General features: G+C 39.9%; 1 protein-coding gene across 1 annotated transcript; it reads left to right on the forward strand.

Moving 5' to 3' along the window:
• Nucleotides 1–734: 734 nt before the first annotated feature.
• On the forward strand, nucleotides 735–26107 carry chst14 (carbohydrate (N-acetylgalactosamine 4-0) sulfotransferase 14). Its single transcript, XM_073064635.1, has 2 exons — nucleotides 735–1064; nucleotides 24184–26107. Exons 1-2 carry the CDS (start codon nucleotides 819–821, stop codon nucleotides 25000–25002), a joined length of 1065 nt encoding a protein of 354 aa, XP_072920736.1. The 5' UTR covers nucleotides 735–818; the 3' UTR covers nucleotides 25003–26107.
• The last annotated feature ends 936 nt before the right edge of the window (nucleotides 26108–27043 follow it).

The raw sequence follows: 27043 nt of genomic DNA on the forward strand, positions 1-27043 counted from the left end.
TTTTGGGTTACAACAGCTGTTACATTGTACAAAAGATCTCCCTTGATCTTATAACCTTAAGAAATCTAGTGAAGTCACAAGATACTGCAGATGCTGGGATCTGGAGCAAGAACAAACAAGATCTGTTCTGTATATGTAGAATCATAGCATCAGAGGCATGATGCCAGAGTAACTCAGCAAGTTAGGCAGTATCTAAGGAGGGGAATAAACAGTTAATGTTTCGGGCTGAGGGCTTTCATCAGTGAACATCACCATCCTTTATCCTTCTCTAAATCGATCGAGAACGTGTTCCTCCAACACCGCTTGTCTGCATAGACTCTTCACTCAACTTACAAAATTTCGCTCTCATTCTAACTTTAAGGTACTCTTTGAAGCCACCCCCGCCCCGTTGTCCAAGTTGTTGCCCAACTGCCCTCAACGAGACTTCCTTTTGAGTCAATTTGAATGAGACTGTGCACTACTCGAGAATACTGTATTAAAAGGAACTATGTGCACGAAAAAATATTACATAGTTCTATCTTAGATTATAGCATAAAGTTGTATTTTTCTTACAAATAAATGGGTGCGTGCTATACTAAAACGTTGAGGTGAACGCCTCAGCCCTCCTGACTCGCTGGGTGCCAGCGGCTGTTATGGACTCGCCCAGCACGTGCCGGCCGGCCGGGCAGAGCCGCTTTCGCACATGCGCTGTTGCAGGGCCGTTTCGATTCCCTGGTGTCCAGCCTTTCCCCGCAGCGCATGCGCGAGCTCGGTGCGCGATGCAGAGGGTGGGCTGAGTCGATAAGGGCTATTCAGTCGGTGTGAGCGGAGCCGGTGTTATGGGAGGGCTGAAGGCGGCCCGGGTGGTGCGTAGGACAGTGCTGCTACCCACTATGTTGACGTTCGGTGTGATCGTGGCGTCGGGCGGGCTGTTGCTGATGATCCAGAAGGGCATGCTGGCTGAGGTGGACACCATGAGTAGCCATACATACGGAGCCAGGAGCCGGTCCCGCAGCAGCACCAACTCCAGGCCCAGCTCCGGTGGCGGACAGGATTGGAAGGGGAGAGAGGATCCGGATTACCAGGTGGGAAGCTCATCAGAGGAGACCACCATTAGTTAATATAAGACGGTTCCGACTGCTGGCGGTCGCTGTTTGTCAGACACAGGGCCATCTTGAAGTCGCTGTTAGGAGTTACTTTTCTCTTAAACCCACCCTATGTGTGCGGCCTGAATCACAGCAACGCAACCCAGAATTTCTAAAACAAATAATTAAAACAAAGCAAGAGCGCAAATTAATAGATGCTGTACAAATAACAGATATATGAAATAGCTGAAAGAATCTTTAACTTTTAAAGGCGATTTGCTTTCTGGATGATTTTGCGCAACTTTCCTGACAATCTTGGATTTTTTTCCCCATGTGTATAGGGAGCAATCCTATCTGCAAAGTTGCCAAAGTCTACCTTTAACCTCACCTAGTACAGTTTGACTGTCAAGCCCCTCTGTGATTGTACAGTATGTTTTTCCTTCAGTTTGCCTGCCGCAATACCATGAGTTATTTCAATTGTAGTAAGTAAGTTTTCTTTAATATGGTGAATGTATTTTGATTTTGGGATGTTTCCTAATAACCTTTGAAAATTGCAAGCAATGAACTTACCAGAAATGACTTGTTAGTAATAATTTACTGAGAAAGTTGTTAACTTGTTAACTGAGTAAACCGCAATACAGAAATCCACAAGATTTCTTTTGTTTTTGAAAAAACTATTTTTCAGAATTTTTTCAACTTGTTTGGAAACAATCAGCATTATGTCGCTTGGTTTCTTGCAACGTGCTGGAATAGAATTTGTGGTCAGTGTTTACATTGTGTGGTCTACCATAACTTTAGTGTTCTTGCTGAAGAATGATATAGCAATTTTAACACTGCTCTACTTGCCGTAATAATTGTGGTGCCAGTTGTTATTAGTAAATAACTTTTTACTTTCTACTAATAATTTATCTAATTGTGTCAAATGGAATGGAACAGTTGATTTAGAGAAAGATGGATCAAACATGGGCAAATGGCTTAGATGACTATCTTGGTCAGCGTGGACCAGTTAGTCCAAAGGGTCCATTTTATACTGTATGACTCCTCTGTGTGGCTGTAATTTTATGTGTTTTTATGTATCTATGGTGTTTTGGTTTCAGTAAATCGTGCTGAATATTGTTTTGGTGAATGCTTTGCAAGTAATGGTGACCATGATATTTTGCATCAAATTGTGCCAGTTGGCAGCCGGAGATTGTCGCAATTCTTTGTGATTTTTCCACTAATCTTTGCTATTTATCTGAAGAGCGGATTACATATCACATTTGTGAAGGGGGAAATAATGTTTTCAGGCTGATGACCTTTCATCAGAACTGGGAAAAAGTGTGTAATAATTTGGTTTAAAAATTGGCAAAGTTAATCCAAACAAGAATGAGGTAATGTACATCAGGAAGTCAAATTCTAGTAGGACATATACTGTAGAATAAATGACAGCAACTGCAGAAGAATTGATGTGCAGAGAGACCATAAAATCTAGGGGCAGAATTAGGGCATTTGGCTCACTGACCATGCTCCACTGTTCCGTCTTGACTAACATCCCTCTCAACTCCATTTTTCGGCCATGGTCTTTGACACCCTTTTAATCAAAAATCTGTCAACCTCCACTTTAAATATATCCAATGACTTGGTCTCCACAACCGTCTGTGGCAATGAATTCCTAAGATTCACTACCTATAGAACTTCCTCCTCATCATGAGCAAGTTCATAGCTCCTGAAAATGATGACATGGGTGGAGAGGTTAGTAAAAAGGGAGATTGGAATGACCTAGTTGTTCAAAGCATTAGTTAGACTGTACTTGGAATATTGTGTACAATTCTGATTGTCAAACTACAAAAAATAATGTGAAACCTATAGAGAGAGAGAATGTAAAGAAAAGATTTATAAGGAATCTGATGACGGGTCTCTGCTTGAAACATTGACTATTTACTCTTTTTCATTGATGATGCCTGGCCTGCTGTGTTCCTCCAGCATTTTGTGTGTGTTACTTGGATTTCCAACATCTGCAGATTTTCTCATGTTTGAGATTCATCGGTTTGTTGTCTTGAATGAAAAGCTAATGTTTTGAGGAGAGTTTAGATTTGCCTAGTTTATTCTCACTGGGACATAGGCTGAGGGATGACCTTTTCTCATTCAGAGTGAGAGAGAACTTTAAAAGAGATATAAGGAGTACCTTTTTCAGAGGGTGGTGGTTATCTTAAACTGTCAGAGAAGAAGACTAAAGTAAGTATAACTAAAAGGCATTAGGACAGCTATTTAGATGAGAAGGATACTGGACTAAGGCTTTATGGAAGTCATTTACTAGGAAATTGCCATTTTAATTCCACTTCACATTCCCACACTGATATGACTGTCCAATACCACCTCCTATACTAGGCCAGCCAAATGAAAATTAGAGGAATAACACCTGTTATTCCGTTTGGGTATTTTCCAACCTGGCAGCATGCATGACATCAAATTATCAAACTTCCAGTAACTGCTCCCTCTGACCCTTTCCTCTTTCTTTTTTTCTCTCCTGAGCCCTGTTCTTAATATTACTGTGGGTTACTAATAAAGAACCATCTTCTGGAAAAATGAGAACTTTTATTTAACAACCACCATGTTTCTAGATCTTTCTGTCATTCCTGCGCATGCTCAGAACTCTCTCCAGTCATGTTCTTACATGTTATATCACCACATCTTCATTTCCTTAAAAAGAAAAACAATTAGCAGCATTGACCAGAGCAAATGCATAATTTAACATATCTTCTCTCTGGGGGTTTATGAACATGAATGAGTAGACCTTTGAAGTGGTTCACACCATTCTTGTGTTTCATTGTTATTTCCATGTTTTGTCTGGTCTGCACCAGTTAACTGAAACTCTGAAGTTGGCTCTTTCTTGAGGTCTTTGCAATTTCTTCTTAACACTGCTCCTTCTGTTTGCACCATGTATGATCTGGGTTGTACTTCAAGTACTGTAGCTTTCTGTGTCATGTGTTCATTTTGTCTTGTATCCTTACTTCATCTCCTTGGTGCAGTTCAAGTAATGGACGAGAACATCTGTCAAAGTATGTTTTCTGCTTTGCTTTGTGTTCATCTTTCCAACTTCTCACTTGTTCACCTCCCTCTGTTCTCAGAAGGCTCTCATCTATTGGCAGATTGGATCTCAAATGGCGTCCCATCAAGAGCTGAGCAGGTGAAAATCCACATTCAAGTGGACAAAGCTTTCTAAAAATCACCTCCGCTATCTTCTGCTTTGTGCATCAGTTTCTTGATAATTCCTACTGACTTCTCAACTAATCCATTGGACTGAGGGAAAATGGACTCTATGTTGTATGAACAAAGCCCCATTCATGAGCAAAATGCCTCATGCATTCACCATTGAATTGTGGACCATTGTCTGTGAAAACTTCATCAGGTACACCATGTCTGGAAAAAACTGATTTCATGCAGGTAATTACATTTTCTGCAGTTGTTCTGTTCAGACCACACACTTCAGGATACGATGAGTAGTAAACTGTTATTAATAGATAATCTTTGTTGTTAGTTACAAAAAGATCAACACCTATCTTCTGATAGGTCTCTGAGGACTAGGATGTGGATGCAGTGGCTCCTTAGGTTTGCTAGGTTGGTATTAAGGCATATTTGACAAGAAGATACCAATTCTGTAATTTCTTGATTCATCCTGGCCCAAAACATCACTTCCCGCACCCTTCTCTTACATTTTTCAATTCCTAGGTGGCCTTCATAAATTTTCCCAAGCATTTCTTTTCAGAGACTTTTAGGAATCACAATCCTGCTACCTTTGTACAATATGCCATCCACAACAGAAAGTTCTGATCTGTGGTTCCAATATCCTTGTACTTCTGAGGTACAGTCATGCTTATTATCTGGCCATCCATCCATCACCACTTGTATTACCTGACTGAGAATTTTGTCCTTCTCTGTCTCAAGTCGCAGCTGTTCCAACTTTTCAGCAGCAACAGGTACAGTGTCTATGATCACATCAACAAATGCCAGAACATTTACAGCGTCCCTGTGACTGTCTTTTGTTGTTGGATCCACAGCTCTGGAAAGTGTGTCAGCCGTGTACATGAATTTTCCAGGTACGTATGACACATTCAGTGCATATCTTTGCAATTTGATCATCATTTGCTGAATTCGCAAAGGACAGTCGCTTAAAGGTTTGTGAAACAATGCAATCAGAGACTTATGATCAGTTACAACATCAATAGATTGCTCTGACACAAACTGATGAAATCGCTCGCAAGCAAACATAATGCTGAGCAATTCTTTTTCAATTTGGGCATACCTTGTTTCTGAATCAGATAATGAAGGAAATGTATATGCCACTGGTAGCCATTCCTTATCATGTTCTGGAGTAATACTACCCCTAAGCCTGCTTGAGATGCATCACATGAGATTTTGATGGATGTCTCAGCATCATAGAACTTCAACACAGGATCTTTAGTGAGCACTTTCTTGAGATTTTGCCATGCCTTCTGTTCATGATTCCAACTCCATTCATTTTTCTTTTCTGTTAGCTGCCTCAATGGAGCAAGCTGTTTCAAGAGATTGGGTATGAATTTTCCCATGTAGTAGTTGAGCCTTTGAACATCCTTTTTATTTTGTGGTCTTGGCATGTTCTCAATAGCAAAAACCGTCAGTGGATCAGGATGCACACCCTCATTGCTGATGATATCACCCACAAAGGTAAGATCAGTCACTCCTAGCTGACATTTGTCTTTATTCAACTTCAGGTTTGCCTTGTGTGTTGCCTCAAAGACTTGTCTGAGTCTGGCATCATGCTCTTGTTTAGATGATCCCCAAACAATAATATCGCCAATGGAAGTATTCACACCCTCAATGTGCTCATATAGCGTGTGAATGGTTTTATGGTACACTTCAGGAGCTGATGCAATTCCAAACAGAAGCCAAAGAAAGCAGTTTCTGGCAAAAAGAGTGTTAAAGGTACACAACTTTGAACTCGGTTCATCTAGTTTAAGTTGCCAGAATCCAGAGGATGCATCTAATTTACTAAAGTACTTTGCATTTTCAAACTGTGACATAATTCTTCATGAGTAGGCAATTTGAAATGCTCTCTTTTAATGGCTCGATTCAAGTCTCTTGGATCTAACCAAATCCTCAGTTTTCCATTTTTCTTATTAACAATGTCAAGCGAATTGACCCATTCAGTCGGTTCATCAATTTTTTTTTACTCCTAGCCGTTCCATTCTATCAAGCTCTGTTTTCAGTTGATAACGTGATGCAAAAGGCAGTTTTCTACAATGCGAGTGGCATTGTGTTGTCAATTTTAACCATGTGCTCTCCTGGAAGACAACCAAGCCCTTTGAACAAGTCCTCATACTCTTTCATCAAGTCACTGTATTCTGACTCTGTGTCACTGTCCAGGACTAAGTCTCTTTTCACCAAATTCAGTCTCTCACAGGCAGATAGACCCAATATTGATGGTACATTCTTAGGCACGACCACAAATGAAAGCGTGTGCACAATATTTTTGTGTGATACTTTTGCCACACATGTTCCTTTAACTGGAATGTCTGCACCTGAATATCCAGTCACTTTTATATTTGTCTGATGTAACTTTGCTCTTGGCTTTAATGCATTAAATGCAGATTATTCAAGAACATTTACTTGTGCTCCAGTATCAAGTTTAAAAAGAATATTGTTTTGGTTCACTTGCAATTGCAATCACAAAGCGATTCTATATAAAACTCCTTAAGTCATTTTCAAGCACTGCATTTATTTGTTCTATTTTCTTTCAACAGCATGAAAAATGATTACTCTCACCGCAGTTGTTGCACATTTCCCTATACACTGGACATTGTTTTGGCCAATGCTGCCACCCACAGCGTTCACATAGCTTTTTTCTCTTAGATGACATCTTGCTCTCTGTCAGTTTTGTTGTCTTTTTTAATTTTTTCTGATATGTTTCTGTTTCCTCACAGCATTTATGTTGCAGCTGTCATTGAAAAGTTCTTTAGCCTGTGACACCACGGTTTCTGAAGCTTTGCAGAGCATCAAAGCTTTTTCCAAGTCTAAGTCTTGTTCTTTTAATAGTCTTTCTTTCAGACCAATATCCAGAATGCCACAAACAATTTTGTCTTTAATGAGAGAGTCTGTCAGTTCTCCAAACTTGCATGTTTTACTCTGGTGTCTCAAGTCAGTAACATTGATCAATAGTTTCACCATCTCTTTGAATACGTGTAAAAAAAAAAATCTGTGTCACTCGGACGTCACATTATGCTTCGGTATACAAAATGCTTCAAATTTGTCCATTATCGATTTTAACTTTAAATTATCTCCATTCTCAAAAATAAAATGGTTATATACCTCAATTGCATCGACACCTATTACGTGGAGTAGAAGCGCAGCTTTCATTTTTTCCATTTTTCCATCCGCACAGATCACCGATAAATACAATTCAAAACATTGCTTAAATTTTCTCCAGTTCTCAGCTACGTTCCCAGACAATTGAAGTGTCGGTGGAGGCTGCAAACCTTCCATTTGTAAAACTGTTAGCAAACACCAAAACAGTTCGAACTCTGTTTTTCAGAAAATTACCTTTGATTCTCCCGTGTTAGGAAAAAATGTATTATTCTTCCAGACCGACTTCTGACACCATGTTGTGTTCTTTATATTGCTGTGGGTTACTAATAAAGAACCTTCTTCTGGAAGAATTAGAACTTTTATTTAGCAACAAACATCATGTTTTTACAGTGCCATGTTTCTAGATCTTACTATCATTCCTGCGCATTCTCAGAACTCTCTCTAATCATGTTCTTACACGTCACATCACCACAAGCCCCTTCATCTATCTGTTGCCACCCACTCCTCCCACTGCCTCCCCTCCCCACCCCTCCCCCTAAATTCCATGCTCCACTCTCCTCTCCTATACCAAGACTGGTTTAGAAAGGCATCATTAGTGTAGGTGTGAAAGATGGGCCAGTTCCTGTGCTGCGCTATTCTATCTTCTGTTAGAGCAGGTGCTGTAAATGGAATTAGTGCAGTTGGGCATCATACTTGGTAAGAATGAGGAGCTGAAAGGGCCTGTTATTGCACTGAAAGGTTCTGTTCTCATTCATCTCTTCTATTACTCTGAAGACAAGTTGTCTAAGATAAGCAAATCCTCACCCAAACCACACTACAATATCAAGCTCTTTCACCAGTAATCAGCATTTTTTCAAATGTGTGAAATGTTGGAAATGATATTGCTTTATTGTCCTTCCCTGATGGCACATAAAGGATGGTATGGATATCCACTTCAGCCTGGCTGGTCATTCAACTAGCTGATAGTCCTATACACCTCTTCTCCATCAGATATTCTGCCAAAAACATTGTTGTCATCAGTGAATTTCTCGATGGAGTTTGAGCTGTGTCTAGCCACAGAGTGAAATAACAGCAATATAAAGTCATTATTTAGGTCATCCTAGTAAATATCAAAATAAAGAAATGGGGGTACATTGAAGGAGGAAATATAAATGTAAATTGATTATTTTATCCTGATCTAGTTCATGTGGATGAATTGCCAATAGTTAAGAGATAGTTTAGAGAATATTGGAGTTGGAGAAGGGACCAGAGGACCAAAGGCTAGTGCACCTCTAGGTATGCAAATTGTGAGACTGCAGTTTTTGGACATCATCCAGTGCCCACATTTGTTGTCATCGGTGATTTGTTGGGTCGATGTCAGAACCCAGAAGTTGAGGCCTGATAGCTGGAGCCGTGACTCCTAGAGTCCACTGGGCAAGTCAAAGACCCAATGTCTGTAAATCCGTGAGCCTATTGGAGGTTGGAGGCAGCCTGTCCTGCAGTTGGAGGACTGTGTGGGTGTTGATGGGATAAAGGAATGGGACTTGTTTTGCTGCTGTTGTTTTGTGCTTGTTGTGTTCTGTGTTGTTCTGATGAGCATTGTGGGTGTTGGCGCTAGTGTGTCAAGCAGGCTGTCCCTAGCACATCCTTGGTTTGCGTTGGTTGTACATACAAATTGCATATTTCACTGTATATTTTGATGTACATTTGATAAATGAATCTGAAGGACACATGTTCTAGCAACCTTACTGAATTCCTTTTGAAGTAACAGAAAGGGTAGACATTGTGTACTAACTATGTTGTTACAGTAAATATATTATGATTACAATTCGATTTCTGTGGATTCTGTTACCTGTCCTGCATATCCAAATCTTCTGAGTGCAAATGAGACAAAAATAAAACAAGACAATGCTGCATGCTCAGTAGGATGTAAATGTAGAATTACCTGGTTTTACTACGGTAAGATTTGACAGAGATGCCAAAAAGTGTGGGAAGAAGAAAGGAGGGGGACTCGCTGTCTACATTAACGAAAGATGGTGTAACCCCGGGCATGTGAGTACAAAGATCTCCGTTTGTGAAAGAGATATTGAGCTGATCGCCGTGAGTATGAAGCCATATTACCTGCCTCGAGAATTCGCAAGCGTCATTGTGGTGAATGTGTATGTCCCGCCGCGTGCCGACGCAACGGTAGCGTGTGACGTCATCAGCTCCGCTGTTGCTAGGCTTCAGACACAGCACCCTGAGGCACTAGTGATAATTACAGGGGACTTCAACCATGTGACTTTGGACAAGACACTACCTGCTTTCTCCCAGTACGTGGATTGCTACACCAGGGGTAATAGGACTATTGACCTACTGTATGCAAACGTAGAGGAGGCATATAGTGCATCCCCACTGCCTTCATTGGGGAAAGCTGATCACAACCTGGTTTTGTTACAGCCCAGATATAAATCAATTGTGATGAGGCATCCCACTACCACACGCTCTTTTAGGAAGTGGACTCCTGAAGCTGAACAGGCCCTGAGAGACTGCTTCGGTACTACTAACTGGGATGTACTGCAAGGGGGGCTCTGTGGGGGCGTTGAGGAGGTCACTGAATGCACAATGGACTATATTAACTTTTGTGTGGATGCAGTTGTCCCTGTTAGAACTGTTCGCTGCTATCCCAATAATAAGCCCTGGATCACTAGTCACATCAAAGGCCTCCTAAACCAGAAGAAGAGGGCCTTTAAAGATGGTGATCGGTTGGAGCTTAAAAGAGTTCAGAAGGAACTCAGAGTACAGATAAGGGGGGCAAAGGAGCAGTATAGGAGGAAGCTAGAACAAAAGCTGCAGAAAAAAAGCATGAAGGAGGTGTGGGATGGGATGAAGATCATCACCGGATGCGGTGCAAAGCGGGGGGCGAACATAAGTGGAGATGTGGAGAAAGCGAACCAGCTGAACAACTTCTTCAACAGGTTCGACAGCTCAATCTCATCCTCACCGCAGAAATCCACACCAGGCTCACTTCCCTCACAGGAAAATAGCCACTCACAGGAGACCTTGCCCACGCCCAGGATTACGGCTGCACAGGTGGAAGGTCAACTGAGGAAGATCTGTACTAGCAAGGCGGCTGGACCGGATGGAGTTTCCCCACGATTACTGAGGGCCTGTGCGACTGAGCTGGGAGAACCACTACAGCGCATCTTCAACATGAGCCTGGAGCAGAGAAGAGTACCCAGACAGTGGAAAACATCCTGTATTGTCCCGGTACCGAAGAAACGACAACCAAAGGAGTTGAATGACTTCAGACCTGTTGCCTTGACGTCGCACGTGATGAAGACCATGGAGCGGCTGATAATACAGAATCTGAGGCCACAAACCAGGCACGCCCAGGATCCTCTTCAGTTTGTGTATAAGGAGAAGGTGGGAGTGGAGGATGCTATCACGTATTTGCTGCACAAATCACTCTCTCACCTAGAGGGGGTCAGTTGTGCAGTGAGGATTACATTCCTTGACTTCTCTAGTGCCTTTAACACCATCCAGCCCAAGATCTTAAGGCACAAACTAACGGAGATGGGAGTAGACTCTGACATGGTGGATTGGATAGTGGACTACTTGACAGATAGACCTCAGTATGTGCAGTTGGGAGACTAGGTCTGACACGGTGGTCAGCAGCACAGGGGCGCCGCAGGGAACCGTACTCTCTCCGTTCCTGTTCACCCTGTACACATCAGACTTCCAATATAACTCGGAGCCCTGCCATGTGCAGAAGTTCGCTGATGACACGGCCATAGTGGGGTGTGTCAGGAATGGACAGGAGGAGGAGTATAGGAAACTGATACAGGACTTTGTGATATGGTGCAACTCAAACTACCTGCGTCTCAATATCACCCAAGACCAAGGAGATGGTGGTGGACTTTAGGAGATCTAGGCCTCATATGGAGCCAGTGATCATTAATGGAGAATGTGTGGAGCAGGTTAAGACCTACAAGTATCTGGGAGTACAGTTAGACGAGAAGCTAGACTGGACTGCCAACACAGATGCCTTGTGCAGGAAGGCACAGAGTCGACTGTACTTCCTAAGAAGGTTGGCGTCATTCAATGTCTGTAGTGAGATGCTGAAGATGTTCTACAGGTCAGTTGTGGAGAGCGCCCTCTTCTTTGTGGTGGCGTGTTGGGGAGGAAGCATTAAGAAGAGGGACACCTCACTTCTTAATAAGCTGGTAAGGAAGGCGGGCTCTGTCGTGGGCAAAGTACTGGAGAGTTTAACATCGGTAGCTGAGCGAAGGGCGCTGAGTAGGCTACGGTCAATTATGGATAACTCTGAACATCCTCTACATAGCACCATCCAGAGACAGAGAAGCAGTTTCAGCGACAGGTTACTATCGATGCAATGCTCCTCAGACAGGATGAAGAGGTCAATACTCCCCAATGCCATTAGGCTTTACAATTCTACCGCCAGGACTTAAGAACTTTTTAAAAGCTATTATGAATGCTTTTTGAGATAGTGATTTAGATGTATATCATATTTTTTTACTGAGTTAAGTATTGTATATAATTAGTTTTGCTACAACAAGTGTATGGGACATTGGAAAAAAGTTGAATTTCCCCATGGGGATGAATAAAGTATCTATCTATCTATCTATCTATCTATCTATCTATCTATCTAACTATCTATCTATCAGTAATTTCTATAGAAAGGTGTTTTGAGTGATGAACAGACCTGATGGACAACGGGGTAAAGAGTTAACCATCCCCTCCTGAGAACCACGAACTATTACTGTTGCTATGCTGACCATGAGAAAGAGAGACAGAAAAACAAGCAAGAACATCGGCGACAGAGAAGAGAGAGGGGGAAATTGCTGATTAACCGTATTGTGACTCCTTTTTTGAATTATTTACTGTTTTGCTGCAAGGACAATAGTTAGCTCATAAACATTCCTCAGTGGACTGAAGGAGTGGCCTTATTTGATGGACACAGTCATTCAGGAGTGATGGATAGCTGAGTCCCTGTGAGTAGGGATAAAAGACAGGTCTGGAGAGACACCCTCCAGACACGCCAGTGGACACTGATTTAGTGTTGGAACCCACAAGAAAGGTGGGGACTTCGAAGACCGAACCAGGAGGTCGGTCATTAAGACTATCTGTGTAAAAGCAGGGCCGGTAGGGACTTGTGTGTGTGTCCACTCATGCCAGAGTGACGAGTCCACCACAGAACGGTCTAGCAGAAGGACAGAGAGGTCATAACTGAATGACCACACTGATACGATGGATTAAGAAAGCAAAGGAAGGTTTGCCTGACTGTAGCTGTTACATCTCTCTCGCTCTCTCTCTCTCTCTCTCTCTCTAACGATTACAATACAACAACTATAACTACATCAGCACTCATGAACTGAACTGAACTTTATACTTTTCTATGACAATTTATTTACCCCTAGACATCGATAGAGCTTGTTTATTATTGATTATTATTATTCCTACACTTTCAGGTTTATTACTGCTAACTGGTTTTATATGTATATTTGCATTATTGATATGGTTTTGCTTATTTTTATTAATAAACACCTTTAGTATAGTACCACCAGACTCCAACGAATTCTTCTTTCTCTGCTGGTTAGACACCCAGTTACGGGGTACGTAACAAAGGATTTAATATTGTCTGTAGCTAAAGTTTAGTGTTTTAGACCTTTTGTCAGAACTGTTAAAGAAATTGAGTTGCTTTTCAGTAGCAGAGGTGGGGAGAAAGAGTGAAACAAAGTCATTATCTCTGTGGTCATACCAAATGAATTGATTTGATCTTTAGAATTCGATTTTTAGATTTGATTTAGAACTGGTACATTACTAATACCAAAATTTTGGATATGTTTAGCAGGGCAGACTATACTATGGAAAAAGGAAAACTGAGCCAGTTTCGTAGATGTCTATCTGAAATGACCAGTTTTGATACTGACAGAGAAAGATTGTTACTTGAAATTGCAGAGTTCTTTTATTAATCCAGTTGGCTGCAATATGATCAATGGAAGATGAGGTTTTCGGCAAGCTTGAGCTTGTTTCAACAGTGTAGGAGGCTGCAGACAAGTCAGAGTAGGACGGAGAATTAATGTGGCAGGAAATTAGAAAGCAGTTTTACTCCTGTATAATCAATGCCAGTCCTCCGCAAATAGAAATGTGCAATCTGCTTTTTTTTGCTCCAATATAGAAGAAATCCTGTGAGCATCAAATTCAATTTTGAGAAAGGGCAAGTGAATCAAGTGGATGGTGAAAAAGAAAAAGGTGAACTACAAATGAGGATTGTAAATCCTGTAGTTGCATGGGAAAATGCTGTGAGGTGTGAAATAGTTGGTGGGGCCGAAGAATGAAGTAACTTACCTTAAACGCTGGAAGGAATGTGTCTGGTGGTAATCTTGCTTGAGCTGGCAGAAATTGTAAAGGATAATTTGTTGAATGAGGAAAATGGTGAGGTGGAAAGGTGGAGCAGGGGAACTTTTCTTGGTGTCCAGGAGGAAGATCTGGTGAGGGTTGCAGAAATGTAGGAAATAAATGAGATACATTCAAGGGGTCAGTCAAGTATGGTGGAGGGATAGCTATAGTTCAAGGTGAAGGAAGAAATTTCATAGTGGAAATTCAGAAACTGAGGCAGGTGGAGGAATTGGGCAGCTGAATCGCTAGGAGTTAAAGTTGACATGATGTGACCTCTAAAATCACTGCTTGTATCTATTTCCACACACAATTTGAACAGTGGAATCTTGAAATGCTATTCAAATGTAGCACCCTGATGAAGATTTTACTGCTAATGTTGTAGAGTATTTCATTTAATGGCTTTCTGTAGAAACAGTGTGTTCTGCTGGTAGTGTTTGGGTTACCATTCAAGATGAGGGGTTGTGATGTTCATGCTTAGGAATGTCATGTGATCCAATCAGGATGGTGGAATAGGGAAAAGGTTCTAGAGAACGCTGGGTGGAGAGGTTTTATGACGGACTCTGAGGTGGTTCAAGATCTTTTTTGGTGGAAGATGGAGAGAGAAAAAGCTCGAGGGAACTGGCCATAGGAATTGATCGAAAGGGAATGTGCAATTTGATGGAGTCCAAGAGCTGGAGTCATACTGGTGATCAGTGAATAGGAGTTGGCACTGTGAGTCCATCGGACACATCAGCTTTTGGAAGATTTGAGCTCCAACCTGTGCACATTTGACTTTTAATTATGATGGCCCTTTTGTTTTTTTCTTTTCTTTGATAATGGTTTGGTTAAGTTAACATTCATAAATACAGTGGCATGCAAAAGTTTGGGCACCCCTGGTCAAAATTTCTATTACTGTGAATAGCTAAATGATTAAAAGATGACCTGATTTCCAAAAGGCATAAAGTTAAAGATGACACATTTCTTTAATATTTTGAGCAATATTGCTTTTTTATTTCCATCTTTTACGGTGTCAAAATAACAAAAAAGGAAAAGGGCCCGAAGCAAAAGTTTGGGCACTCTGCATGGTCAGTATTTAGTAAAACCCGCTTTGGCAAGTATCACAGCTTGTGAACACTTTCTTTAGCCAGCTAAGAGTCTTTCAATTGTTTGGGGGATTTTCGCCCATCCTTCCTTGCAAAAGGCTTCTAGTTCTGTGAGATTTTTGGGCTGTCTTGCACACACTGCTCTTTTGAGGTCTATTCATAGATTTTCAGTGATGTTTAGGTCAGGGGACTGTGAGGGCCATGGCAAAATCTTCAGCTTGTGCCTCCTGAGGTAGTCCATTGTGGATTTTGAGGTGTGCTTAGGATCATTACCCTGTTGTAGAAGCCATCCTCTTTTCATCTTCAGCTTTTTTTTACAGATGGTATGATGTTTGCTTCCAGAATTTGCTGGTATTTAATTGAATTCTTTCTTCCCTCTACCAGTGAAACGTTCCCCTTGCCACTGGCTGCAACACAAGCCCAAAGCAAGATTGATCCAACCCCATGCTTAACAGTTGGAGAGGTGTTCTTTTCATGAAATTCTGCACCCTTTTCCCTCCAAACATAGCTTTGCTTATTGCAGCCAAAAAGTTCTATTTTAACTTCATCAGTCCACAGGACTTGTTTCCAAAATGCATCAGGCTTGTTTAGATGTTCCTTTGCAAACTTCTGATGCTGAATTTTGTGGTGAGGGTGCAGGGAAGATTTTCTTCTGCTGACTCTTCCATGAAGGTCATATTTGTGCAGGTGTCACTGCACAGTAGAACGGTGCACCGCCACTCCAGAGTTTGCTAAATCTTCCTGAAGGTCTTTTGCAGTCAAACAGGGGTTTTGATTTGCCTTTCTAGCAGTCCTACGAGCAGTTCTCTCAGTTTTCTTGGTCTTCCAGACATCAACTTGACCTCCACCGTTCCTGTTAACTGCCATTTCTTAATTACATTACGAACTGAGGAAACGGCTACCTGAAAACGCTTTGCCATCTTATAGCCTTCTGCTTTGTGGGCATCATTTATTTTAATTTTCAGAGTGCTAGGCAGCTGCTTAGAGGAGCCCATGGCTGCTGATTGTTGGGACAAGTTTTGAGGAGTCAGGGTATTTATAAAGCTTTGAAATTTGCATCACCTGTCCTTTCCTAATGATGATTGTGAACAAGCCATAGCCCTAACAAGCTAATTAAGGTCTGAGACCTTGGTAAAAGTTACCTGAGAGCTCAAATCTCTTGGGGTGCCCAAACTTTTGCATGGTGCTCCTTTCCTTTTTTTCACTCTAAAATTGTACAATACAAAAATAATACACTAATCTTGCTTAAAATGTTGAAAAGAATGTTTCATCTTTAACTTTATGACTTCTGGAGATCAGTTTATCTTTTACTCACTTAGCTATTCACAGTAACAGAAATTTTGACCAGGGGTGCCTAAACTTTTGCATGCCACTGTATACTTTATAATTGTATATGGTGTACAGTCTGTTATTTCTTGCCGACAGGCAATTGCATGGGGGCAATAATTACACAGTATTCACACAAATCGGGGTTCGGGTGGGCAAGACATCCCAACCTCTAGTTTGGTAGGACCCAAGTCATAGCAACCCTAGATGTATGGCGCTTGAGAAAGGCGATTTTCTCACTGCTGAGTCCGCTGGCTGTTAACGAGGGGCTGTGGTGACCCACTTCCCAGCACACTCGAACCGGCTCACAAAGTGGTGCGCGCCGGCATTGAGGCCGGTCCCAAAGAGGGCGCCAAGCCTGCTTCACCAGCAAGGGGAAAAGCCCGTGCGCGGGACAGGACTGTGAATACGCGCCCCCTACAGCATTCCCGCCCGGGGAGGGTGGGAACAGGAAGGCTTTAAAGCGAGGCCGTGAAGTTTGAATAAACCTCTTTTGCAACTGCAGCTCACCGACTACGTGTTGTTATTTCAGCGTTGCATGTAGCACACCGCTACAAGGCTAACAAGTTGCCTCTATAGATAACGTCCAGTAAAAAGGGGTTTCATAAAAATAATTCAGACTGTATCAAATTGGGGATTTGGACGTTTTGGAGTAGGACTGCAGCACAATAAAGCGAATCTGATTAATTGCAGAGTAGGCATATAATTGCCAAATTAACTTCAGTGTAGTAATGTCCATTTGATAGTAAGAAACAAAAAGTCACATAGTCATTGAGGAAAAGAGTGAGGTGAAGAAAATAGAGGCACCTAAAAGCAAATGTACAAGGTAATTTATTTTTAAATCGTAAGCAATAGTGCTGACGATTATGGAGACATAGAATTGGAAGAATTGTGTTGAACTTATGGAACCACTATTCAGTGCAGCCTAATTATAGACAGTGTTGCTCTCCTTTATGAGGACGCCACAGGATCTGATGACTGAACAAAATATCTTTGCGTCGTTCTAGTAAATACTGGAATGATGTTATAAACTACCAGGAAACAGTGTTTCTATAGAAAGTCTTGAGATGATAGGACAGGACAGACACATTAAGTATTTCTGTTATGTCTAGAATTATATGCTGGAAATGTAAGATCATGTCTAATCCAATAGTCAGTTCAGTAGAAACTTATTTATGCAGAATGGTTAAGGTCTGAAGCATCCTATGTTGGAAAGCAGTTGGATGGGATGAACCTTGAGTGGAGCATAAAAGTCAGGATAGATTAATGGAGCTGAGTCACATGTATTGGTGGGCTGGCATGGTGGGGAAATTTCATCACATTAGAAAATGAGTTCTGGAAATTGAGGAAAACGAAAACACTTTATTTCCAAATTGCCATATTGTAAGAAAACATTGAAATTCAAAGGCGCTCTCCTGAAGTTTTTAAACCAAATTTATCTTGCAATTTTAAAATTAACCCTCCTTTCAGCCTACAATCTAGATATCAAAAGAGGATTCCATGGTTTCTGCAAAGTAACTAGATTTCAGTTCAAATGAAACGTTAGTAACTTACAAATTTTAAAAATCTGTCAAATGCATAAACAAAACTTGAAGGTCTGAAATTGTAGCACAACTTTTCTTTGAATTTATCTTGTATTTTTTGAAGTTTAAGAGTGGGAGTTAATCTCCGGTGTAGATTTTTGGAATCATTGTATTTTACTGCCAACATTGTTATACAACTGCTACTTTTTTTGACGTTTTTTCTTCTTTCAGTTCGGACAAAGAATCAAAATGAAATTTCTGCAATTGATGCCTGACCTGAGTGTTTATTGCATCTATGTTAAATTTGTTCATTGCTGAAACTAAATGTAGTTTCTCAACTTGTGCTGGTTAAATTCAACTAACTCATGTGAAACAGAAATTGAAGTTGTGATATTTGAATTATTCAGTAATCCACTGAAGAAATTCTATTTTTTTTTGTTCCAATTGCACTGCCACTTCAGTTGATGCTGTACAGAAACAATCAGGAGATTGACAACATGTGCAATATTCAACAAATATGTCGTGCAATTAATATGAGTAACTGATTCTATAACTCACATTGGGATAACATTAAATTCTGTTCACAATGTGTAAATCAAATACTTTAATGTTGTTACTGCTGTCATGTTGTGAAATAAGACCGTTGTAGCCACAAGTCAAGAAAGCACAACTAGTCAGTTAATATGGTTTTGGTCATGTTAGTTGAAGGATTTAATGTTAGCCATGATTCTGAGAGCACTATTAGGCTCTTTTGAATAATATGGATTATTTTAAGTCCTCCTGAGGCAGCAGATGTGGCCTCTGTTTAATGTTTGGAAGATGGAACCTCCAGCTGCAGTCTGCAGTTATTGCTTGATTTCTGAAATTTAATTTACAAACTTTTACTATCGTTCTATTAACTCGAGCATATATGCCCTCAGTTTACAAACTTTATAACAAGAAGCATGCAATCTCGCAACATAATGCGTGTTTTACTTAGAGCCACATAATTTTATCATTTTCAGTATTGTTAAAGGTCATGGAGCTCTGCAAGTATTGTTAGGATCTATCACAGTTTATTCTTTGCATCTATCAACGTGGCTTCAGAAGGACCTGGCAGTTCTGTGGATTACAACTCTTCTAAGAAGTCAGTGTAAGCTATAATTCACAGAATTTTTAAAAAAAAAAGGGTATTGTACATTTTTGCAGTACCCACTGTGCAAGTAATGCTTAAAAACATGAGGAAAAAATAAAATAGTTAGTGTTATCAGTGATACTCTGGGAAGGGCATTGTTTTATAAACAGTTGACAAAAGTATGGTTAAAAGATCATAATCAAATGTGTACCTGAATTTGATGATTCAGAGGAAAAGCAATCTGAGGAAAAAAAATTGAGATGGACAGTTGGTCTGATTGCATTGAATCAAATTGATTATGGTTTTGAATAATATGCAAGCTTGTCTAATAGTTATTTTGTATGGGAGACAGTGCAGTTACCACGGTGGTGTAAAATTTTCTCAGTGAAATTAGGTGAATCTTCAAGGAAGATGACTTTTCTACTTTTTGATATGGATAGGACTGGTTTATTTTTGGGAACGGAATGCCCATATGCATGTATATGTTGGGGAATGAGAAAACTCCTGACTTCAGGGCAGCTAAAGATTGTATTGCTCTTTTCCTTGAGTGACTATAAGCTTAAGTTTTCTAAGTAGTCAAAGGGACACTATAAGTTTGACATTTAAAAAAAAATGGATCTTTAGCATTGACATTAAGTAAGGTAACAAATCATTGCGTGGCGTCATTGCCCCAAAACACTTAAGAGGATGTCATGAATGTGACTTGCAGGTAGTTTTTTGACTCTTGCATTACTTCATTGTTGCAAACTAGGGTCTGGGGTACCTCCCTACATTTAAGGCTAATTATCTGCAGCAAATAACATGGCATGTAATTATTAGAACCAGACAGCAACGACAAACTGACCTTTTGAGAAATATAGAAAAGGAATAATGTTTAGACATACATTGGGTACCTTGAGCTTTGTGGGATGACATACTCCTGCAACAATGAATAGTGCATGGAGGAGATTTATGGCCTCTGAATGCACATCTCCTATATGTTGACAAGTCTAAAAATCTCCCAGACGATATAGTCAGTTTTTTAAACCCAGCACTGGATGTCATCAGGAAGAATTCAGAGTAAGGTTCCCGATGAATACCTATCTGCTAGAACTTTGAGCAACAGAGGTCAGGAAGAGCATGAGGGCATTGATCTAACACCATAGCTCCATATTTTAAAAATAAGCTTAATGATGTTCTACGTCAGAAAGTGTCTTTGAAGAGCCACTATATGGTGTGCAACATTAGATTGTTGCTATTTGATATAAAATGCTGTACTTAAAGGATCGCATGAAAAAGGAGAGTTTTCCAAATTTTCATTGACACTCTATCTTCTTCATTAGCCACCCAGGAATTGTTGCAGGATCAAGTTGGAGAAATCTCATTTCCAAATTAAAATAAAAGATTCAATGCCCCTTCCTCTGCCTCTTTCCATCACATCTCATCCCACCTCCACCATTCCACTGCCAGGCAAAGCTAACAGATACAACATTTCTGTTTAAAAGGCTGGTAGAATATGGAGGGATAGGGAACATGTGCAGACAAAAGCAAATTAGTTTATTTTGGTATTGTTTGGTGCAGATGTTGTTTCAAAGGGCGTGTTTCATATTCTGTGTTTTACTACCAGGTGCACTTTTATTATGAAGGTGCAAGAAATGAGATGGCACTTCTCAGTACACTTATGGTAATGTTTCTCCCCAATCGCTTATCAAGAACCTGCTTCAGGTTATGCTTTTCTGCCCTTTGAGGAAGAGTCCCAAAGACTTAAAGGCCTCAACTTTGCCTTATCATTGCCTTAAGTAGGCAAGCCCATATTCTGAGACAGTGGCTTTTCAGATTCTTCCACAAGATTTTTCTCCACATCCAGTTCTCGAGGACCCTCAGGATCTTCAATGTTCTACTTGGTAAATACCTGAAAGGATGTGTTTTATTATTTTGAACTTTACAATATCACCATAAGAATTATTATTTTGGACACCTCTGATTTGGCTTTTTTTTAAAAGACTATAATACATAGGAGCAGAATTAGGCCATTTGGTCCACTATTCAGTCATGTCTGATTTATTTACCCTCTCAACCCCATTCTCCTGTCTTCTCCCTGTAACCTTTGACACCCGTACTAATTAAGAACCTATCAACTTCTGCTTTAAATATACCCAATGACTTTGCTTCCATAGTTGTTTGTACCATAGAATTCCACAGATTCACCATCCTCTGGCTAAAGAAATTCCTCCTTGTCTTTGTTCTAAAGGGGTGTTCTGAGCCTGGGCTCTCTGGTCATAGACTACCCCACTATTGGAATCGTCCTCTGTATATCCACTCTATGTAGTCTTCCATTAGTCCAGCAAGTACAAGCCCAGAGCCATCAAATGCTTCTTGTATGTTAAACCTTTCATTGCCGGGATCATTCTTGTAAACCTCATCTGGAGCCTCTCCAATGCCAGTACATCCTTTCTTGGATATGTGGCCCAAAACTGTCACATTAATTGAAATGTGATCTGACAATGCCTTGTAAATCCTCATTTCATTCTTGCTTTTATATTCTAGTCCTCCTGAAATTAATATTAACATTGCATTTGACTTCCTTACTACTAACTCAACCTACAAGGATTCCCAAGTCCTTTTGTACCTCCAATTATGAATTACACTACTCATTTAGAAAATAAGTCTATGCCTTTATTTCTTGAGCCAAATTGCATAACCATGCACTTCGCCACACTGTATTTCATTTGCTATTTATTTGCCCATTTACCTAATATTTCCTTTTGCTTCCTCAACACTACCTGCCCCTCCACCTATTGGTGTATTATGTGCAAACTTGGCCAGAAAGCCATCAATTCAATCATCAAGGTCATTAGCATATAACATGAAAAGTAGTGGACCCAACACTGACCCTTCTGGAACACTATCAGCCAACCAGAAAATGCCCCCTTTATTCCCTTTCTTTGTCTTCTGCCAGTCAGCCAATCTTCTATCCAGGCTAGTATCTTTCCTATAATACCATGGGCTCTTATCTCATTTACAGCAGCATCATGTGAGGCACCTTGTCAAAGGTCTTCTGAAAATCCAAATAAACTATGTCCATTGACTCTTTTGTTTATTGTCTGTTATTTCCTCAAAGAATTCCAAGATTTGTCAGATGAGATTTCCCCTGAAAGAAGTTGTACTTCTGTGTGCCTCCAAGTACCCTGAAACTTCATTCTTAATTTGTCTTTTTCCTCCCTCTCTTCTTAATGAGTAGAGTGACATTTACAATTTAACAGTACTCCAAAATCTGGTAATTCTTTAAAGATCACTAGTAAAGCCTCTACAATCTCTTCATCTATCTCTTTCAGATCCCTGGGTGTGGTTCACCTGGTTCATTGCGAATTATTTACCCTCAGATCTTTCAACTTCCCAAGCACTTCTTGGTAATAGCAACTACACTCACTTCTGCCCCTTGACACTTGAATTTCTGGCATACAGCTGGTGTCATCCACAGTGAAGGATTGCGTAAAATACTTATTCAATTTGTCTCCCATTTCTACCTCTCTGGCATATTTTGCCAGGGTATCATATTACAGTGGAGTAAAGGGAATTAGAGGGGCATGAGAGAGTGTTGGCCAGAATGGATTGGAAAAGAACACTGGGAGAGATAATGGCAGAATTTCTGGAAGCAATTTGGAAGGCAGAGAATATATACATCCCAAAGAGGAAGAATTATTCTAAAGGCAAGATCACACAACCGTTGCTAGTGAGGGAAGTCAAACGCAACATAAAAGCCAAAGAGAGGCTTTTATATAATAGAGCAAATATTAGTGGGAAGTTAGAGGATTGGGAAGATTTTAAAAAACCAACAGAAGGCAACTAACGAGTCATTAAGGTAAACATAGAATATGAAAGTAAGCTAGCTCGTAATAAAAAGGCTTCTTCAGATAAATGAAGTGTAAAAGAGAGGTGAGAGTGGATATTGGACCACTGTAAAATGATGCTGGAGAGGTAGTAATGGGGGACAAGGAACGGCAGACAAACTGAATAAGTATTTTGCATCAGTATACAGCACCCCTTCTCAACCCTTTTGCCCTTGAGGAATCCTTGAAATAATTTTCAGGTCCCGGGGAACCCCTGCATAAAAATGATTATATCTACAGCTCACGGTACATTAGTGTGCTCAGTAAGTTGTAGATGTAACAATCCAAAAATAATTGTCAATGCTCTTTTGATAAGAGAATGAATTTTTAGCCAATCTTTCTTGGGGAAAAAAAATAACAAGTTGTTAAGCTTGTTACCTTTCTTGATTTTTTTTTCTTTTCCTTTCATAAATTTTTAAAACTCTTAAGACAAACAAAATACATTTCTGTTAAATAACTGGCTTAAGCCAAAGTGTGATTTAATTTTTCTAAAGGTAGACTAGGTAGATTTAATTCAAATAAAGGTTGTAAATTTATTTTAATTAGTGCTATTTACAACATGAAAATTTATTGACAATGTTGAATAGTAGTTACTAAAAACCATAAGCCAAAACAAAAGACTATATATAAAATATAGTCTAAGAAACCAATTTTATATAAAACCTGGTATAAACATTTTCTTACTAAGTGATATGATGAGGCTCAAATATAGGCTAGCATGTGAAACCTGTGCTTGCCTTTTGCTGCACAGATACTCAATTCTGGGTTGAACTAGTGATAAGCACACAGATTTCACCTTCAACTGAAATGAGACTATTTCTATTCTTGCTCTTGATGCTGCTAAACAAGAAAAAGCTTACTCACATACGAGGGGTGATTGATAGGTTCATAGCCTAAGGTAGAAGGAGTCAATTTTAGAAAACCTAGCACATTTATTTTTCAACATAGTCCCCTCCTACATTTACACACTTAAGTCCAGCGGTCGTGGAGCATACAGATCTTGGACCTCCAGAAAGTGTCCACAGCATGCGTGATTGATAAGTTCGTGGCCTAAGATAGGAGATGCGTTATACAGCTCTCATTACGTGCACATGCAGGTCAACTTTTTGAGGGATTATGCAGAACGTTTGAAGTTAATTGGGTATTAAGCTCTCGGTGACTTCAACCATGGCTCTGTGATACCTGCAAAGTCAACTCTGCCGATTTCTAGCTCATCCACCTTACTTCATATACTGAGTTTTTGTTTGAACTGTGGAGGTGTTGCTTTAACTGAATCTTGAGCTCTGGATGCAATGTTTTCATTTTGATATTTAAGGAAAATTTGTGACTTTTTGCTAAATGTTTTCCAAGGAACAAGCTACTTTTACAAACTGAGGAATATTCACGAGGTAGTGAAGTGTCAGCATAGCTTAACTACTCTATTTTGTATATGGGTGGGGGGAGGGAGTGGGGAAATATTCTATTTTTGTATCACCCTAATTTCATTTATTTTTCAACTCTTAGATTATTCAAGAGATTCGGAACAGGACTCTGCAGAGTGTTTGTAAACAGAAGACAATGCCACATAGTATTTTGGATTTGACCTCATCCCAACGACGGACTTTGCTGAAACACATTCTAGTTAATGATGAATACAAGTTCTTATACTGTTATGTGCCTAAAGTTGCATGCTCTAACTGGAAACGTGTTATTAAAGTTCTGAGTGGTGTGTTGGATAATGTGCACGTTCAGATCAAAATGGACCACAAAAACGACTTGGTCTTCCTTGGAGATTTAAAGAACAGTGAGATTAAATACAGGCTGAAACATTACTACAAGTTTATGTTTGTTCGAGACCCAATGGAGCGATTGTTGTCAGCTTACAGAAATAAGTTTGGAGAAATGGTGGATTATCAAAGGAGGTACGGAATGGAGATAGTGAGAAGATATAGGAAAAGCATTGGACAGTCGAAGGGAGATGATGTTACATTTTCAGAATTTCTTCAGTATTTAGTGGATGAAGATGTAGAGACAATGAATGAACATTGGATGCCAGTTTACAATCTCTGTCAACCATGTGCTGTGACGTATGACTACATTGGTTCTTATGAACGATTGCATAGTGATGCACACCATGTACTTCAAAGTATTGGGGCCACAGACAGTGTTGAGTTTCCTGAAAGACAAGCATGGTATAAACCTGTCACAAAGGAGATCTTGCATTACTATCTATGCAAAGTACCTCAAGAACTTCTGCTTGAACTTCTACCAAAGTATATTCTAGATTTTTCCTTATATGCGTATCCTCTCCCAAATGTTACACATGAATATTGCAGGCATTGAGAGCAATGTCTGTCTTGATGGCTAAGAATGCTTGGCCATTTATTTTCTAAATGATACTGATTGTATTATTGATATTCTTGTGACATTCTATTGTTGCTTTTGTTTGTTTATTATGTATGCATAAAACATTAGTGTGATGGACTTCCCCAAAACCTTTTTTTTTGCTTTTCTCCTCCCCCTGCCAAAAAAGTGTATGACTTGAATATTTTCTGTGTTAAATTTTTAGTTCAAATTAATTTGTATAATTTCTCCAGGGTCAGTATTTCAGTAACTGTTTTTGCTTTTCATGACAATTTGAGACACTTTAAAATGTTTTTCAAGCTATTTTCATACTTCTGTTTTTACTGAGCTCTGTTCCTTTTTCTCCTAACTTGTTTAGTTTCACTCTTAAAATATTTTTCTATTCTGCTTTTCAGAAACTGCATATTTTCCCAGCGTGTGGATGTAATTCCACTATCAGTGGAGTCCACTGATCACATAGGTATAGGCTGCTCGTTGATTTTTTTAAAAACACTATTCTTTACTAAACGTGAGTAAATTTTGCTTTGCAGTTGCTTGTTGAGAGGCCAGACTTGAACCTCAAACCACCTCTTGCAGATCAGTTGACAGAATGTTACTTCAGCAGTGGGAAATTTTCAACTGCAACAATGGCAGTACCATAAAATCTTAGAGAACAAGCACATTTTCCCCCAGCACCTGACTCTTATCTTTGAGCTGCTTGTTTTTATTTTAAAGGAGCAGGGGTCAATTTTTGAATCAATGGAATTTCTTACACTAGATAACTTTGTAATAATAGAATGACAGAAGCTCAAATGTTGAATTAATTGTTTTTGATCACCTTGTAAATATATGGATTTTATGCATATTTTTAAAACTGTACATAGAATGCACCAGGCTTATGATGTTATTTTGTTAATTGTATGGAACACCACATTTTTCCTGGCCTTCCACAGAAGTGGCAGGTCTGTTGTATGTATTGTATAAATTCTAAAGGCATAAGTAGCTTGGAAATGAGTTCATTAGGAACTGGTACAATTGATAGAACATTTTTTAAAAAAGGTATATTTCATTTAAGTCAAATAAAATATTTCCACCTTGACTGCTATATTGTTTCCCTTGTGTTATATTTAAAACCCAAACATTTAATTAAAAGTCAGTGTTATGTCAGGATTTGTTTCTACAACTTATGGCTGTACTTTATCACCATCTCATAAAGCAATCAATGTGCTTTGGGTATTGGCTGAATCCAGTGACAATCGTGTCATTTGCCAAGCACAAATTCCTATCTATAGGAAGAGAATTTAAAAAAAAGAGGGATTGGTTGAATCTGCAAGTGGCCAATACAAGAATACAATGCACAGTTTGGTTTCCATTTCATAAGGTGGCATAAGGGTACTGGGTGAGAATGCAGTTCTAGCATTCTTCTACCAAAGGTTAATAGAGAAAGGGATGGTGTGGAAAGCTGACAATATGATAGTACGTTAATTTGTTAACGCTTGCAAAGAACGGTTTATTTCTCAACTTTAATCAACTCCTAGATGGTATAAGTTCAATTTAGTAAGTGATTCCAGTTAGTAATATAGTGAAAATAAATGAATTGTTTTATAGATACAAGATTCTGCAGATGCTAGTGTTACGAATGTGGAGCAACTCTGAGGGGCTGAAGGGTGCAAAGTCGCCCCCTCCCTTTTGAGAATTGTAAGATCGCTATTATTTCGGGTCTGAGACCCAGGAAATGAGAGAGAGAGAGACGCAGAATACACAACCAGGTGGAATGTCTCCTGACATAAGCGGAACGGAACCACTGATTACTGCTATTGTCTCTTGGAGAAGGAATTGTGTATTGAGTACTGTACTATTCATTGAAACCCCTCAGGGGACAACCAGTGTTCTGGTTGAGGGATTGCATCATCCCAACCTGATTGACATCTGAGACCCCGTGAGTGAGGATAAAAGATGGGTCTGGGGAACACCCCTTAGACACACCAGGAGAAACGCTAGAAATCCAGTGACAGCGTTTTATAGCAAAGCCGGTGAGAGC

This window comes from Hemitrygon akajei, chromosome 13 (genome assembly GCF_048418815.1).
Source record: "Hemitrygon akajei chromosome 13, sHemAka1.3, whole genome shotgun sequence".
NCBI classification, from domain to species: Eukaryota; Metazoa; Chordata; class Chondrichthyes; order Myliobatiformes; family Dasyatidae; genus Hemitrygon; species Hemitrygon akajei.

Coding starts and splice junctions, on each gene's coding strand:
- chst14 (XM_073064635.1), top strand. CDS start 819: ATGGGAGGGCTGAAGGCGGCCCGGGTGGTGCGTAGGACAGTGCTGCTA. Junction 1,065..24,183: donor GAGAGGATCCGGATTACCAG/GTGGGAAGCTCA, acceptor TTCAACTCTTAG/ATTATTCAAGAGATTCGGAA.